Source organism: Calidris pugnax, unplaced genomic scaffold (assembly GCF_001431845.1).
Source record: "Calidris pugnax isolate Ruff unplaced genomic scaffold, ASM143184v1 scaffold17, whole genome shotgun sequence".
In the NCBI taxonomy this organism is placed as follows: Eukaryota; Metazoa; Chordata; class Aves; order Charadriiformes; family Scolopacidae; genus Calidris; species Calidris pugnax.
Window position 1 is genome coordinate 3427399 of NW_015090794.1, and position 16236 is coordinate 3443634.

The window sequence follows — 16236 nt, forward strand, 5'->3', positions numbered from 1 at the left end:
CCAGAGGTGGTGGAGCCACTTGCACGCTCTTAAAACGCTCTCCTTTCTCCCCCTTCCGCTGCAGGTCTCGTAACCTCCAGTGCCAGCGGATTTTCCAGGTGAACGCTCCCATTAACTGTGTCTGCCTGCACCCCAACCAGGTGAGCACCGGCTCCTCTGTCATTTCCCAGCTCCTGCTTTTCTCGTGGCTCCTCCAGGTAAACCTGAGGGGCTGCGGAGTTTTATACGGGCGGACGCAGCGAAAAAATCTGAGGGCTGGCAGGGAAGGGTGGCCTTCTTGGTGGCACAGACCCGCGAGCTCTGGGTGGCATTGGTGGACAAGCAGTGGCCAGCTTTCCACACCCAGGCTGCCCGTTTGCCTGCTCCCTCGCTAAGCTGCTGCCACCAGGAGCTTTGAACGTGTGTGGGAAGGCAGCCCACGTGTCACAGGAGCTGCCACGACAGGCACCGACGCTGCTCTGTGCAGTGGAGACAACCTCCCCGAGCAGCGGTGCCGGGAGCGAGCAGGTACCGCAGGCTCACGTTGTGCCCGCGGCAGGCATCCAATTTGAGCTCATTTGCCAGCCGATGTGTTTGTGCTAATTATCTAGTGGTTGTGAGCCTGTCTTCCCGTAGGAGGGGACACTCCTTTGAGGCCATCTCTGTCCCAAGAACATAACCAAGGGGATGTGATGGGAGTGGAATTGGTGGCACGGGGCGGGCTGGGAAGCTTGAGGGTGGCACCGCTGCCAAGAAAAAGCATCTTGGGGCCCGTGGCTCCCGTTGTCTTTAGGACTTCAGTCAGATTTGGTCGAGATTCACCATTTGGTTTAGGAGCTGTCGATAAACAGAGGGATGGCTGGGGCTGGGGAGATGAGGCTGAAAGGGAGCACGGTGCATTAGAGGGGCCGGCAGTGAAAATCAATAGGTATCATGGCAGAGTTAATAACCCGTCTGGTCCGGGCTGTATTCCCAGTGCTGCAGGGTTTGGTTGCAGACGTGGCAGCACAAACCTTTTAAAAAGCTGAGTAATAGAAATGTTTCTTTGTGCATTTGATTTTGCAAGGTTTAATTTTGCAAGTCCAGCATTTCACATCGGATTTGAGATCAATTTTTGAACCAGGCTTTGCCCAAAGGCTGCTGATGCTCTTCTAGTGCTGGTGCCGTGAAAATGAATTACGTTAAAACAAATACCGTCGTATGTACATCTTAGGTGTGACGTAAGCACTAACCGAGACGCTGCTGAGTTACAGGAGAAGTGTTAGTTTGTGAGCAGAACGCAGTAAATGAGTCCAAAGGTGGCAGTATTTATTCAGATAGCTTCATCCCACAGCAAGCCCCTGCTGCAGAGATGCTGATCCAATTATCCAAGAGATTTCTCCTGGCCTGGGTAAAGCCATGATGGCTTTAGCAACTGCACTTACACCTGCTAAGAGGGGGCCAAGGAGGCATCCAGAAGATGCTGCTGCACTGTGCAGTCAGCTAAACGTATCGAGCGATGACTGTCTTCCTCGGAAGCGAGCCTTTGATCACAGGTACAGGATTAGCTGCGCCCGATGACCTGATCTCCTCTAGGGATTCTGCTAAAAATATGGACAGCACAAGACTGTCGATAAAAGCCCTGGTTTTAGTGGAGAGCCGCCAGCATTATCTTCTGCTCTGAGCAGAGGATCGGAGCCAGAACTCCTGCCCTTCAGCTGGCTTTTGTCCTTCCCCTGAGAAGGGGGGAGAGAGAGAAAAACCCATTTAGGCTTGTGTTTTTCAGGTATCTGTACAGTCTTGAGTGCTTCAGTTGTTCACTGGCCAACTTGCCTTTTAATGCCGGCGTCTCAGACGTGCTGAAAATAATTTGGCTTCTCTGGAGGTTGTTTGGAGCTGTGCAGCGGGTTCTGGAAATCAGGCGGCTGCTGTCTGCTCTGGGGTTTATAAAATTAGCAAACACTTCTGTAAAGGTAAACAGCCTTTTTGCGGAGAGTAACGTGAGATTAGTACTCTGCTTGCTCTCAGCATACAGGAGCGGTCAGCAGGCTGCTGGAGCTCTGAAACAGCCCTGTGCTGGGGAATAATTAGGCAGAACAGGACGCTGATACTTAAAACCAGAGCAGGACTCCATGTGGTGCTACACGGGCACGGTCTGGGCATTGGCTTGGGGCTGCTGCTCACGGGGTTCTCCCCAGAGAGATGAGGCTGCTGTTTTCTTGCAGGCGGAGCTAATTGTGGGTGATCAGAGTGGTGCCATTCACATCTGGGACCTGAAGACAGACCACAACGAGCAGCTGATTCCAGAGCCCGAAGTCTCGGTGAATTCGGTTCACATTGACCCCGATGCCAGTTACATGGCAGCTGTCAACAGCTCGGTGAGCTCCTGCGGCCTCAAACCTGGGATGGGATTTACGCTGCTCCGGCAGCTGCTGGGCTGTGCCTTCCACAGGCTATTTGCACCTACCAGCTTCACCCACAGCTTTGCTGTGCTGTGGTCAGACACGGACAGTCCGGGCTGCTTTTGGGTGGCCCAGACATAGATCTCCCTGTCTCGTCACAGGGAAATTGCTACGTGTGGAACCTGACGGGTGGCATTGGAGAGGAGGTGACCCAGCTGATCCCCAAGACCAAGATCCCAGCACACAACCGCTACGCCCTTCAGTGCAAGTTCAGCCCCGACTCCACGTGAGTGTGTGCCAGCCCCTCACCTGCCTTTCTGGGCTGGTGGAGACCAGCTGGATCTCCAGCTGTTGGCTGATGCTGGTTCTATGCAGGTTGCCCAGGAAGGAGGGGGACAGGGGACGCTGGCACTGGGTTGCTGTCGGTGGCATCCCAGCTTTGAGCTCTGTCAGCGAGCTTTGCAGCCACAAGCTGTTCTTAAATAGAATTGTTGATCTTGTGGAGCAAAGTTGTGAACTTGGTGAACTCCTTCACAGAGTCCATTTGGCCTGAATCTCATAGGGCAGATGATACAGGTGTAAAGAAATCTGATTACAACGAACGCAAGTTTCCAGTTGATTACTGTTCCAGGCCCTCATTAATGAGAGGCCCTTAGGCCTACAGCGGGACTAACGGCGTTGCCCTCACAACCTTATTCAGTTCTCTTCCTTGCAGGCTTTTGGCTACATGTTCTGCAGATCAGACGTGTAAGATCTGGAGGACTTCAAACTTCTCTCTGATGACAGAGCTGAGCATTAAGAGCAATAACCCAGGGGAAACATCCCGGGGCTGGATGTGGGACTGCGCGTTCTCCGGGGACTCCCAGTACATCGTCACAGGTGAGACACTGCTGCTCTCCTGCCCCTGCCCCACCGCTTGGCTCTGGGCTACACCAGGCCCCCAGCAGCAGGCCTGGACTTGGTGGTTTCTCTATCTGGGACACTGCCAATAGGGCATCTCTTTAAACTGGGGAGATCATCTCCTGTGTGCAGTTTATTTCACCTGCCTGCAGTACACAGCACGAAAGTCCTTTCAAAACATACGTGCTGTAATTTCTACAGTAACTTCTCTTCAAAATAATTAAAACCTCAGGTAGTGCAGAAATGCACTAAGCTTCTTGCTCTGCTCAGCTCCCTTACCTGTCATCAACAGCCCTAATAACGGTGTTGAGTGAAGCAAGAGGGAAGTCTTTCTTATAATAATAAAAGTTTAAAGGGTAATGCAATACATCTCACTCCTCTCTTCCCTTTCTGTTTCAGCCTCCTCTGATAATTTGGCCAGACTTTGGTGTGTGGAGACAGGAGAGATCAAGAGGGAATACAGTGGCCACCAGAAAGCAGTTGTCTGCCTTGCTTTCAATGACAGCGTGTTGGGATAATGGTTGTGTGTGGGAAGGAAAGGACCTCTGCTTGTTTTCCCTTGTCTTACAAGGGCAAGGACCTTCTCTGGAGCCCTTGTAACGATCCCTCCTCTGATGGAGAGGGCTTGTTCTCTGGCAGAAGCAGCCGTGTCTGCTTGGGGTGAGACCAGGCTTCAGCTCCAAGCAGATCATCACCGAAACACGTGTGGCCTCTCAGGGAGGCCACTTGGACAAAAGGGAAGGGGAGAGGGAGGCACAATCCCACTGAGGGGAACTGGGTATAGTTCAGGTGGAGGAATCCCTGTGGCATCAGCTGCTGACAGCTTTGTGGTTTTCTTGTACCCCAAAGTGGAAAAATAAAGAAATCAGCCTTTCTAAACGATGGAATTGGCTGAGCAAAGAGAGGAAAGGCAGCTGTTTTCTTGTTTTGCAATCCCTTTATTCAAAGTGTATTTCACAGACTGACTTGGAGAGCTGGAGTCTTACAAAGCCAACCACCCCCAACAAATTTAACAACCTTGTGTTGGACAGGGTGTGTAGCTGTGAAACACTAGCTACTCCACATGATTCCTCTAGGCCTGGATCTCCTAATACCTACGAACAAGATGCAGCCCTGGAGCACAGCTTCAAATAAAGTGTCTATACTGACAGTGCTGAACAGAGTCCTGTTATTTCTTTCTAAACTCTCCTGAACCGCAGCATGAAATCAGCAGGAAGCTTTTTTTTGGGGGGGGAGGAGGGATATTGTAGATGTTACCTTCCTTGTTGAAATCAGAGGCTTTTCAGGAATCCAGTTCAAGTATGTAGGGCAGCGAGAGGGCATCCGCAGCTGCCGGACTTACTCAGGGAGGTAATAGAAGCAGATTGACACACAAATGTTGCTGGGAAAACAGATGTCAATGCAAAGGTAGATGAGCCGCTGCTTCCCCGGACCTGCCAAACGAGCAAGGACAGAAGCAGGATGAGAGGAATGCTTTGCAAGGAAAGAAGCAGGATGAGAGGAATGCTTTGCAGTCCCTGCAGCTACGAGTCCCTGGGGAGCCAAACAAATGGAAAGCCTCGGGGAATGACCTTTCTCATTAAGGCTGGAGTGAGACAGAACAGAACCAGAGCTCGGCAGGCTGCTTTTGCAGAAGATGAAGGTGACAAATATTAAGCCAGCAGCATGGCAGGGGACTCTCTGTGGAGGTGTGCTGTGCAATCGGGGTGTGCTGCCCGGGGAAGGGGTGCGGAGCCTTTCCCAGCAGGTTGTGGGTTCAAGCCAGTGCTGGGCAATCGCTGAACAATGGTTTGATTTTGAACTGGAGGTCACCTGTCCCGGGCCTTGGCAGCCCATCCCAGGGCGGGCATCAGCTTTTGCACAGCAGAGCCTGCTCCTCTTAGATGTACTAGAAACAATCGTGCTTCCCTCTTCTGCAAAGGGACACGTGCTACTTACCCTGCCCTCTCCTGACCCAGAAGATGGATGTCTGCTCGCACAGGGCTTGGACAGCCTCCCCCAGGCTTTTGGGGTCCACTTTTTCCCCCGCCAGAATGCCCAGGAACTCCCGGTAGTACTTGGTCTGGTTATTCTGACGTAGCAGCTGATCGGTCTGAAAGAAACATCCCTGTTAATTCCTCCCGAGGCACTTAGCCCCTCCTGGCACTGCCCTCTGGCCCCACAGACCTGCTCTCGCTCTCAGGGTACCCAAGGAGCAGTCTGCACCCTGGCAGCAAAGGCAGGTTTCTCCTCGTGGCTGCTCTGTCCCACCAGGCTGCTGGGATGTTCGCTTTGACCAGAGCAGCTTCCCAGGGGCAAGGCTGGAGCATGGACAGCCCACTTTGGAAGCAGGGGATGCAGTTCCTTCCAGACCCCTCCCTGGGCTACTTTGTCCCCAGGGCTGGAGCTAAAACACCCCATTGTGCCAGGTGTCAACAGCCACAGCCCGCTGGCATGGGTCTTGACCCATCTGTGTGTGTGCAGTACCATCACCATCCCCAGGCTTTGGCTGCATCAGAGCCGTGGTGACCCACAGCAGCCCTGTGTCCCTTTTCCACACACAGTGGCAGAGCGTCCAGCAACCGGGTGTGATGCAAATCAGCATCCTTCAGCCCCGTGGTGGCTCGGGCAGGACAAGGCTGAGCTGAGGCTTCTCAATGCCAGGTCCCATTCAATGGCCAACTGGGCTACTGGCTGCCGTGGCACCACCACCTCTTTTACTTCCATTATTGAGCCTCAGAGCAGGGCAAGTGCTGTCTTCTCCTCGCACCCCATTTGGTAGCCTGTTCTGATGAGTGCTGTGTTCCTACACTCCTCTTGGTTAAACGCTGCCCATCGCTTTCCAGCTGAGTGGCAGTGACAGGCGAGGGACAAGGAGCCCTCAGGAGCCCCAAGGAAACGGAGAGCAGATGGTAGGGGCACAAAAAAATGGGGCTTTCTGTCTTCTTGAAACAGAATCTGCCCCCTGCCCATGCATCCATTAACATTTTGCTCGGAGGGTCCGTATACATGGTTTATTCCAACTTTTTCCCCTGTGAATTGCTAACAAACCCCCTTTGTTTTTTTGTTCCCTGGAATTTTGAGCATGTAACAGAATCCAGTGGGAGCGGGTCCTGTGAGAGCCCTGCTATTCACCTCTGTGGGACATATCCCCCTTCCCCAGCCCATCACTCTGCTGTTTCTCAGAAGATAAGGTATCGGTAAAACCGGGAGTTGCTGCTCTGAGCTCACACGTTGTGAACCCAGCACTGCAAGGCAGAGCTCTCCTCCTCCACAGAACACCAACCCAGCCCTTCCCCAAGAGGACTCTCACAAAATAGTGGGCTGCCACTGCTACTGTCCAGCTGGGAGAGTCCCTGCCCTCCTTTAGCCACACTTGGGATGCTGATGTGGCAGAGTCACCACTGTGAACACAAACCCATGAAGGAAAGGGCCTTCAGCAAGCTGTGACTCCATACAAAGCCCAATTCATCACCCCAGTCTGTTCAGCCACCCCAGAGAACACTCCCAGCGGCCACTCACTGTTTGCTCAGACGTGTTGAGAGATGTCTGCAGGGTCTGGAGGTCCCAGGCGTCCATCCTCCTCAGGTAGCATGCGTGCTGCTCCACCGGCTTGTAGCACACGTAGCCCTGCAAGACAGATCATGCCCTGTTACTGCAGGCAGCGACACGCAAAGCTGTCTTTAGAGCCAAAAAAATGGACGTTCCTCTTGCCCAGTGTTATCTTTCCTAACTAAAGGTGCAGAGAAAGGCACTAAACAGCTGGTTGATGTTTTTCCTGGTCTACACCTCCTGCTCCCACCCCAGCAGCTCTTCTCTCAGCAGCACACACATCCCCGCTAGTGAGGCAGGTAATTATCCCTACACACTTACGTTCCTGCTGTCGTACAGCACCACGGCGGTGTGGTTACTCTGCGAGGTTATGTAGTAGGTGATGGTGCTCCTGGACTTGTCCACCAAGGCTGTCTGGTTCCTCAGCGGGTCCTGCTGGCCCTGGAGCGCGAGCCGGACGAGCTGTGAGCCAGCCTGGGCACAAAGAGAGAGAAGGCAGCAGCATCCATCATCTGTCCAGCGCTTGTGCGCAGCATCTCCCCACTGACATCCCCACCCAGCCCCTTCACTGGTCCTTCTTGCTTCTCTGAATTATTCAGCAACAGAGAAAAGCAGGCTCTGACCCAAGGGAGGAGGGCAGGTCTGGGAAGCAGATCTCTCTCCATCACACAGGGCTTGGGGAGAGGTGCTGGTGCCCCTCACCCTGATGGCACCCACCCTGCCTGGGTGTTGCTGGAGGACAGGACAGGGGACTCAGCAGCCTCTGCCACAGCCACCCACGGGCAGCAGCATCCATCATCTGTCCAGCGCTTGTGCGCAGCATCTCCCCACTGACATCCCCACCCAGCCCCTTCACTGGTCCTTCTTGCTTCTCTGAATTATTCAGCAACAGAGAGAAGCAGGCTCTGACCCAAGGGAGGGGGACAGGTCTGGGAAGCAGATCTCTCTCCATCACACAGGGCTTGGGGAGAGGTGCTGGTGCCCCTCACCCCGGAGGCACCCACCCTGCCTGGGTGCTGCTGGAGCTACTCAGCAGCCTCTGCCACAGCCACCCACGGGGGGAGGCTGGGATCTGCCTCCCCTGCCAGGACAGCTCGTTAGCAGCAGACACGCTCCCCCCTCCTCTCGGAGGCCACAGCCACACGTCGGAACGTGCCTGCTTAGCAAAATCCCTGCTTGCGGCTATATTTACAAACTGTGTGCTGAAGTTCCTTTAATTTGAGCATGGGTTTCTGGCAGGCACGTTGCAGGGGTGAGACAGCCATGGCTCCACTCGCTGCCTGCAGTGCTGCCGGCACCTTCCTGCCCTTCTGCCTGCAACGGGGGGGAAACCGGCCAAACCCAGCCCTGATCTCAGCCCCTTCCCTCCTCCCGGCACAAATCAGGGCTGTGGGTAGGAGTTTTCCTGCCTGGATCGGGATCCCTTACCTCGGCAGAGCTGGGGGAGAAGCTGAGAACCCCAACAACGCTGATGCCAACAATTGCAAAAAACAAGGCAACGGACAAGATGATCCAGAAGGTCCTGGATGGAGCTGTGGGGTGCACTGCCGCCCTCCTGTCCTGGGAACCAAGGCAAAAGAAGGAAAGAACAGGAGTTAAATTTAACCCTTCTGCTGATTATTCACCATAAAACCCACTTTCCCCTCATGACAAATCACTGTGCCAGGGTTGGGACGCAGAATTGCCAGACCATTGCAGCAGCCCCAGAATAATGTCACTTTTACCCCACAGCGATGGGGTTTCAGACCCGACAGCCCTGTACCCAGCACTCCCGCAGCCGAGCACTCTCCTCCTGCTGCCCGGGCAGCAGGCGAGCACCGCACACCCGCCGGGGAAGGGCTGGAGCAGGAGGATTTCTGCAAACAGGGGCTGCTGCTGTGCTTCAGCAGCAAATCAAATTATTTTGGTTTATAGCAGGAATCCCCAAGAGAACCATCAGCATTTGAAACAGGCTCTGAGCGGAGTGATCCTGTTTCCTTGCCCCTCCAATGTGTTTGGTTGTATTTTATTTTCTTGATAAGTTGTTCTCCATGCAGACCACGCTGTTACTTGAAGCAAAAGAGCTTGGCAGTCATGCAGCACTTCCAGTGGCTCGATTAAAATTCACTTTAATTCTTCTATTGAAACTATTCAATTTAACTTAATGGCACATAGAAAAACATTTTTTACAAAACAGAAGGAATGCGCTTTCAATAGCAGAGATTCAACCACACTTAAAAAAAACATAATCTGTTTCTCAATCTTCTGAAGCACACAGAATAATTCAATAAATGCCCAGGGTTGGATTTGCTGCAGCTGCACAAGGAACAGGCTCTTCAAGCCTCTGGGTCAGTTACTGATCTTTTTCGGCTACACACAACTTCCAGATATATTTCACTAGAAAAAACAATGAGTCTTAACAAAGTTAAAACTGTGCTTAGCCGAAATCTTATCAATTCAAATGCAATAGAGCCCCAGCCCTACAGCAACGGGCAGGTTTTCAATAGCTAACGAAATTCCCTGGGGTGGGAAAGGTGCAAATAAAGAAATCCAGCGACTCCTGTGCCTCGACAGGCTGCAGTCCACGTGTGCTCAGGCATCCCGAGTGGCTCTTTGGCATCTCCAACCTGACCACGCTGCCCTGCCCTGTGACACAATCGGGTTATGCCGTGTAGAGTCTGGGCATTTACAAGAAAATCCAGCTGATGGAGTCAGCTGCCGTACAAGGAGCTGAGCTGTGAGGGGCTGAAGTTGGGGATGGGCAACATCTCACCAGGATCTACAGGAATGGCAGGAGCTCAGCCCCTTCAAAAGAGGAATCAAGCAAGCAGAGAGTGGGAACTGTGGGGGGACACTGGGGATACTCACTGCAGGGACAGCATCGCCGGTGCTGTTCCTACCCTCCATCCTCCGCTTCAGGCGAGGAGCTCGTTCCTGCAGCTCTGCCGCCCGACGACACACGGGCTGTGCATGATCCCCAGAGCCAGGCGCGCCTGGGAAACCTAAGTGTGCACCTGCCAAACGTAAATAGGTGTCCCTGGCAGCCAACGGGCTGCCCAGCCAGGAGCTCCTCAACCCAGACCTACAGGAGGGTGAAACCTTAGAGCTGCCACCTGGAGAGAGGAGAAGGGAAGAGGGGGGTAAAGCCCAGGGCTGTCGAGCGATGCTGTCAGTGCACAGAACCCCTCTTCCTGCTCACCTTGCAGGTGGAGGACAATCAGGGGCCTTGTGTCAGCCCTCCCTGCTGGCAGGGCCGGGTAAGTCTCGTTAAGAGATACAATGAATAGAGAAAAGTGGCAGCCTGCCCTTGTCATCACTTATTTCTACATTTCAACATGAGCTTTGTGCTGCCGGAGCTCCGTGGGCTGAAGCCAACTGTTTATCCCGCAGGCTGCTGCCCTGCAAGCCTTGGCTGCACAGATGTGCTCGTGTTCCACCTAAAGACCTCGCTGGGTCCACACGCCAAGGAAAAGCATCGCCAAAGTCATCGCCACAACCTGAGCTGCACTCATGCTCACACCCACATCCTGTGATGAGAAACACCCCATGGGGAACACAGATCCCAGGTCGCCAGACCATGGTTTTCCTGAGCCACCCAGGAGCCCCCGGGAGAGCCTTGTCGTTTTGAGATCTGCTGGCCAGACGTAACCGACGGAATGGAGGCGAGGAAAAGCTCAGCAGAATTCCTTCATGTTACGAAAACACAGCTTTCAGACATTTTCCTATCAAATGGGGCCTGGGACTGATCAAACTCAGCCGAGAGGGTGGCTCATCCTGGAGTTTCTCATCATCAAAGCACTAGGAACCCCTCTCCCTGCTCACCCTCTTTCCTTCTGTAAAGTTTAAAATGAGCTATTTCAGTAGAAAATCGCCATCTCGTTCCAGCACGCTGCTTCTGTGGGACATGAACTCAAAACTCTGGACAAATACACACCTGAAGGTCAGGTGGGCAGCGAGAGCCAGCCAGCCGTCACGGGCACTGCTCTGAAGCAGCAAAACAGAGACTATCGCCAAAGTCATCGCCACAACCTGAGCTGCACTCATGCTCACACCCGCATCCTGTGACAAGAAACACCCCATGGGGAACACAGATCCCAGGTTGCCGGACCGTGGTTTTCCTGAGCCACCCTGGAGCCCCCATGAGAGCCTTGTTTTGAGATCTGCCGGCCAGACGTAACCAACGGAACGGAGGCGAGGAAAAACTCAACAGAATTCCTTCATGTCATGAAAACTCAGCTTTCAGACATTTTCCTATCAAATGGGGCCTGGGACTGATCAAACTCAGCCAAGAGGGTGGCTCATCCTGGAGTTTCTCATCATCAAAGCACTAGGAACCCCTCTCCCTGCTCACCCTCTTTCCTTCTGTAAAGTTTAAAATGAGCTATTTCAGTAGAAAATCGCCATCTCGTTCCAGCACGCTGCTTCTGTGGGACATGAACTCAAAACTCTGGACAAATACACACCTGAAGGTCAGGTGGGCAGCGAGAGCCAGCCAGCCGTCACGGGCACTGCTCTGAAGCAGCAAAACAGAGACCGCAAGGCAGCGGCGTCCCGCACTGCAGCTCCAATGAGAACAAAAGTGGTGTCAGAAGAGTCAAAACCCCCCATCCCGCTCGTGCAAACCGGTGTTACAGAGAGCAGGCAGCGCTCCTGCAGCAGGGATTAGCACGAGAGAGTTGAAAAATTCACTGCCACACACAGACGGGGTGTCCTCCCCACAGAGATTTTAACAGCCACACAGCAGACGCTTCCCTTCTTTAAGAAATTTATGCCCTGCTGAATTTAAGGCTCAGGAACAAAGCAAAACCCTCTATAAACTGTTTTTGAAAGGATTATTGCAAAGGGCAAAGTGTTCTGCTCTGTGCTGTGCTCTCACTCAAAGGAGCAAACCCCAGTCCACGCTAAGAGCCCTGCACAGCTCTGGTGCCTGAAGCAAAGAAATACACTCCAGAGCTTGGATTTCTTTCCCTGATACTGCACATAAGGAGTAAAGATGATACACACAAACTGCATCCCTAATTCCCAGGATACCGACACAATGCAGCTGCACCAGAGCTCATAGAGAATAGACTACAAAATAAGACAACGCCAGAGGAAAGCAGGTTTCTAAGTTTAATGTGGATTCAAGTAGAGGCTTAAAAACCGTTTGGAAGTTGATACAGAGTTTAGAAGCACGATTTGACCAGGCAGTGCTCCTGCAGCAGGGATTAGCACGAGAGACTTGAAAAACTCACTGCCACACACAGACGGGGTGTCCTCCCCACAGAGATTTTAACAGCCACACAGCAGACGCTCCCCTTCTTTAAGAAATTTATGCCTTGCTGAATTTAAGGCTCAGGAACGAAGCAAAACCCTCTATAAAACATTGTTTTTTGAAAGGATTATTGCGAAGGGCAAAGCGTTCTGCTCTGTGCTGTGCTCTTACTCAAAGGAGCAAACCCCAGTCCACGCTAAGAGCCCCGCACAGCTCTGGTGCCTGAAGCAAAGAGATACACTCCAGAGCTTGGATTTCTTTCCCTGATACTGCACATAAGGAGTAAAGATGATACACACAAACTGCATCCCTAATTCCCAGGATACCGACACAGTGCAGCTGCACCAGAGCTCATAGAGAATAGACTACAAAGAGCCCTGCACAGCTCTGGTGCCTGAAGCAAAGAAATACACTCCAGAGCTTGGATTTCTTTCCCTGATACTGCACATAAGGAGTAAAGATGATACACACAAACTGCATCCCTAATTCCCAGGATACCGACACAATGCAGCTGCACCAGAGCTCATAGAGAATAGACTACAAAATAAGACAACGCCAGAGGAAAGCAGGTTTCTAAGTTTAATGTGGATTCAAGTAGAGGCTTAAAAACCATTTGGAAGTTGATACAGAGTTTAGAAGCACGATTTGACACCTTCACCATTTCAGCATTTCAGTACATTTCAGCATTTGTGAATCGAGGTAATGGTTCCCTTGTCCAGTGCTCGTCAGGGACAGCGCGCTGCTTGAACGAGGCCGAACGCCTCTCCTGGCATCTACTACTTAACTGGACATATTCTGAAATTATAAGCACCAGATACAGGAACTGAATCAAAGAACACATCATTTTCGGACCCTACCTGCAGCAATCCCATAATGTCCATTTCCACGTTACCCAGATAAAGTGAAAGTTCTACCTCTAAGCATTTCTCCGTGACTGTGTAAGCCTTGTAGCTGGAGACAGGAAGTACATTTCAGCATTCGTGAATCGAGGTAATGGTTCCCTTGTCCAGTGCTCGGCAGGGACAGCGCGCTGCTTGATTTCAGCATTTCAGTACATTTCAGCATTTGTGAATCGAGGTAATGGTTCCCTTGTCCAGTGCTCGTCAGGGACAGCGCGCTGCTTGAACGAGGCCGAACGCCTCTCCTGGCATCTACTACTTAACTGGACATATTCTGAAATTATAAGCACCAGATACAGGAACTGAATCAAAGAACACATCATTTTCGGACCCTACCTGCAGCAATCCCATAATGTCCATTTCCACGTTACCCAGATAAAGTGAAAGTTCTACCTCTAAGCATTTCTCCGTGACTGTGTAAGCCTTGTAGCTGGAGAGAGGAAGAGGGAAGAGATTATCCGTGTCCCTGGTTACCAAGGAACACCCTTTTACAAAATCAACTAATATTCTGGTAACTCCAAAAGACAATACAAACTGCACGGTTATTGCTGTACAAACAAGGTGGCAAGTCTACTCGTTTCGAGTGTCCGAGTGGAAGGAAATGGCATCGACACACTGCTAGAGCTGTTCAGCTGAACAGTGGGAGATGAAGGAAGGCCAGTGCTTAAATTTATCTGCCGATAGTGGAATCTATTGAATAAAAGCATGTTATTTGCATATATAATTTCTCACCTAATTCTGTAACGCAAAAGCTTTCAACTGTGGCCTTCGATTCAGCCAGCACAAAAACCTACCCCGTCGCCTGAGCCGTGCACCACCCAAACCCACCTAAAGGTCAAAATGAAATCATCACCTGAGCAAGCAAGCACTCCTCTCCAGACAGGCAACTGGTGCCAGGCCCCCGCGCCAGACACGCGTGGAAGATATTAACTTCAGGTGTTTAAAGGAAGCACGTGCCACCGTCACACAGAGCCAGTACGCTCACAGGCTTGTTTCAGTGGAAAGCTGTACTGTGTGCTCCATCCATCCCCCCAGGACTGAGCGCCAATTCAGACTCTGCAGCTAAAGCCAAGGCAAGCGGCTGTTCTGATGCTGAGGGAAGTACAAGAACAAACTGGGTACTAATCCAGTTATTTCCGGGAAGCAGCAGTAGTGAAGGACGTCCTATGTGGTCACAGACTTTCTGCATCACCAAATGCAAAAGCCTAGGAGAATTAAACCTACTGTGAGCAGTACATTCCTCCTATCCTCCCTTCTGGGACACAAGATATATTATCATATACTATACTTAAATTTATATCTTAAATATATTCTGATATATATTTAGGATTGGGGTAGTTCTTGTATGTACATGTACTTTACACATACATCCAACGCTTGGACAAATACAGTACACAGAAGACACCGTTTGTGTTCTGTGAGTGGAATCACACTAATCTGCATCACAAGTGCAATTTGCAATGGTCAAATAAAGGAGACAGATTTCAGCTTCTGTCACCTGATGTCACGCTTGCAGTGGGCTGCGCTGCTAAACAGGACCCCATCCAGAAAAGAAAAAAATAATAATAAAAAAAATCAGCCTAAGGGCAAGCAGTAATTCCGCCAGCCACCACAAGCGTTTCCAAACACAGCCGCTAAGTTACTTCACACTCCAAGAGTCTTTTCCCTGAATAAACCAGACTGAGCCACAGCCCGTCCAGGCGAGGACACACCGCAAGACATGGGGTTATTTTCCTCAGATCAATCAGCTCTACTTTCCTCAACTCAGTCCAGAGGACAACGTGACATCGAGCATCACAAACATTTGGATAGATGTGTTGCTTATAATTTAAAAAAAAGCCCCAAGCCCACAAGACGTGGGTGACACCATAATGCCCTCTTTGTTTCAAAGTGCATTTAAAGACCAAGATGTAAACAAAATCATATCGGGAGGACAGAAAGGTTAAAAAGCTAAGGGTTGCTAACTCCGGGTGGTATCCTAGTGAGCACATTACTGTCACAAGGTGATTAACAGGGGCCCTCCTCGGGGTAGCGCTGCAGAGGCTGCAAGCATTTTGCTATATTAATCCCCCAGAGCGGGGAGAAGGTCAGCTATGCTATCGACATAGTAATCGGGAACCAGGCTCTGCCTGGCAGGACAGTCGCTCTCCTGGTGACCTTTCACTTCATCCAGCGTGGTGACCCCGGTGAGCGTCAGCAGGGTGGTGAGGCCGCAGCTATTGCCCATGAGGATGTCTGTGTCCAGCCGATCTCCCACCATGATGGTACGAGCAGGGTCGATGTTGAACTCGCTCACCACGCAATCAAACATGTACCGGTTGGGCTTTCCTACAATGAACGCCTCGCGTTGGGCTGCCGTCTCCACTGCTTTCACCAGGCAGCCAGTCCCTAGGGAGAGAATAGAAAACATTGATTAGAGAAGACTCTCGGCATCCACACGAGCTGCTACAAAACCACACAGTGCTTTGGAAACACGATGTCTCAATTTTACAGACAGAACGGAAAGAGGAACAAGTTAGTCCCAAGAAAGGAGGTGCATAGTAGCTGCCAGGAGGCTGGAACACCATCCCACATGGAGATCAAAAAGGAACCGCTATTTCCTGAGTAAAGGATCAAGGATTCTCCGAGGAGCAGGGGAATCCCAGGCTCCTCTCTGCCACGCTGAGTGCAATGAGATGCAGGGTCGAGCCCGCGGGCGAGCCCCAGAGCCCGGGGACTCGCCACGGACAGCTCCAAATGGCCCGGGGCCACTTCCCCGCACCCGCCGGGCAAGCGCGCAAGGTTCCCGGACCCCCCCCGGCCCCGCATCCCCCCCATCCCGCGCACCGGGGATGCCGGTGCCGCCCTCGAGCGGGAGCCGGTGGTCGCGGTTGGTGCCGACGAGGAGGCAGTCGGAGCCGCCGCGCAGGAGGTAGCGCAGGGCCTGGCACAGCTTGGCGTAGCTGAAGTGCTCGTCGAAACCGACCAGGACGGCGCGCACGGCGGGGTCGAGTGGCGCCTGGGCCCAGTCGGCGGGCGCGGGGCCGGGCAGGGCGGCGGGGCCGGGCCCCAGGTGCGGGATACCGACGGCCTCCAGCTCGGCGGCGAGCGCGGGGCTGCCCAGCACGTAGGCGGCGGCGCCGGGCGGCAGGGCCTGGCGGAGGTAGCGGGCGGCACAGAAGGCCGAGCCGAAGATGTGGCGGGGCTCGGCGGGCGGAAAGCCCAGCCGCCGCAGCTTCTCGGTGTAGGCCACACGCGTCCGGCTACTGTTGTTGGTCACGTAGCAGAGGCGCTTGCCCGCCGCCGCCAAACGGCCCAGCGTCGCCGCCGCGCC

General features: G+C 52.6%; 3 protein-coding genes across 4 annotated transcripts in view; 1 reads left to right on the forward strand and 2 right to left on the reverse strand.

Moving 5' to 3' along the window:
- The window catches only part of MLST8 (MTOR associated protein, LST8 homolog), a 26283-nt gene extending 21870 nt beyond the window's left edge, over nucleotides 1–4413 (forward strand). For both annotated transcript variants that reach the window (XM_014936590.1, XM_014936589.1), the window contains exons 4-8: nucleotides 7–140; nucleotides 2184–2336; nucleotides 2522–2646; nucleotides 3076–3239; nucleotides 3660–4413. In XM_014936590.1, the coding sequence (XP_014792076.1) occupies nucleotides 7–140; nucleotides 2184–2336; nucleotides 2522–2646; nucleotides 3076–3239; nucleotides 3660–3778 (695 nt within the window). In that variant the 3' untranslated portion in view covers nucleotides 3779–4413. The remainder of the gene's footprint in view (nucleotides 1–6; nucleotides 141–2183; nucleotides 2337–2521; nucleotides 2647–3075; nucleotides 3240–3659) is intronic.
- Nucleotides 4414–4568: 155 nt separating this feature from the next.
- BRICD5 (BRICHOS domain containing 5) lies at nucleotides 4569–10790 on the reverse strand. Its single transcript, XM_014936179.1, has 5 exons — nucleotides 10705–10790; nucleotides 7113–7377; nucleotides 6762–6869; nucleotides 5199–5352; nucleotides 4569–4693 (listed from the first exon to the last, which is right to left on the reverse strand). Exons 1-5 carry the CDS (start codon nucleotides 10788–10790, stop codon nucleotides 4599–4601), a joined length of 708 nt encoding a protein of 235 aa, XP_014791665.1. The 3' UTR covers nucleotides 4569–4598.
- A 2286-nt stretch (nucleotides 10791–13076) lies between these two features.
- PGP (phosphoglycolate phosphatase) lies at nucleotides 13077–16236 on the reverse strand (the record flags this gene model as incomplete). The annotated part of the gene is made up of 2 exons (XM_014936180.1): nucleotides 13077–15311; nucleotides 15750–16236. Coding segments are annotated over 2 exons (813 nt in total), but the record flags the coding sequence as incomplete, so codon positions are not given.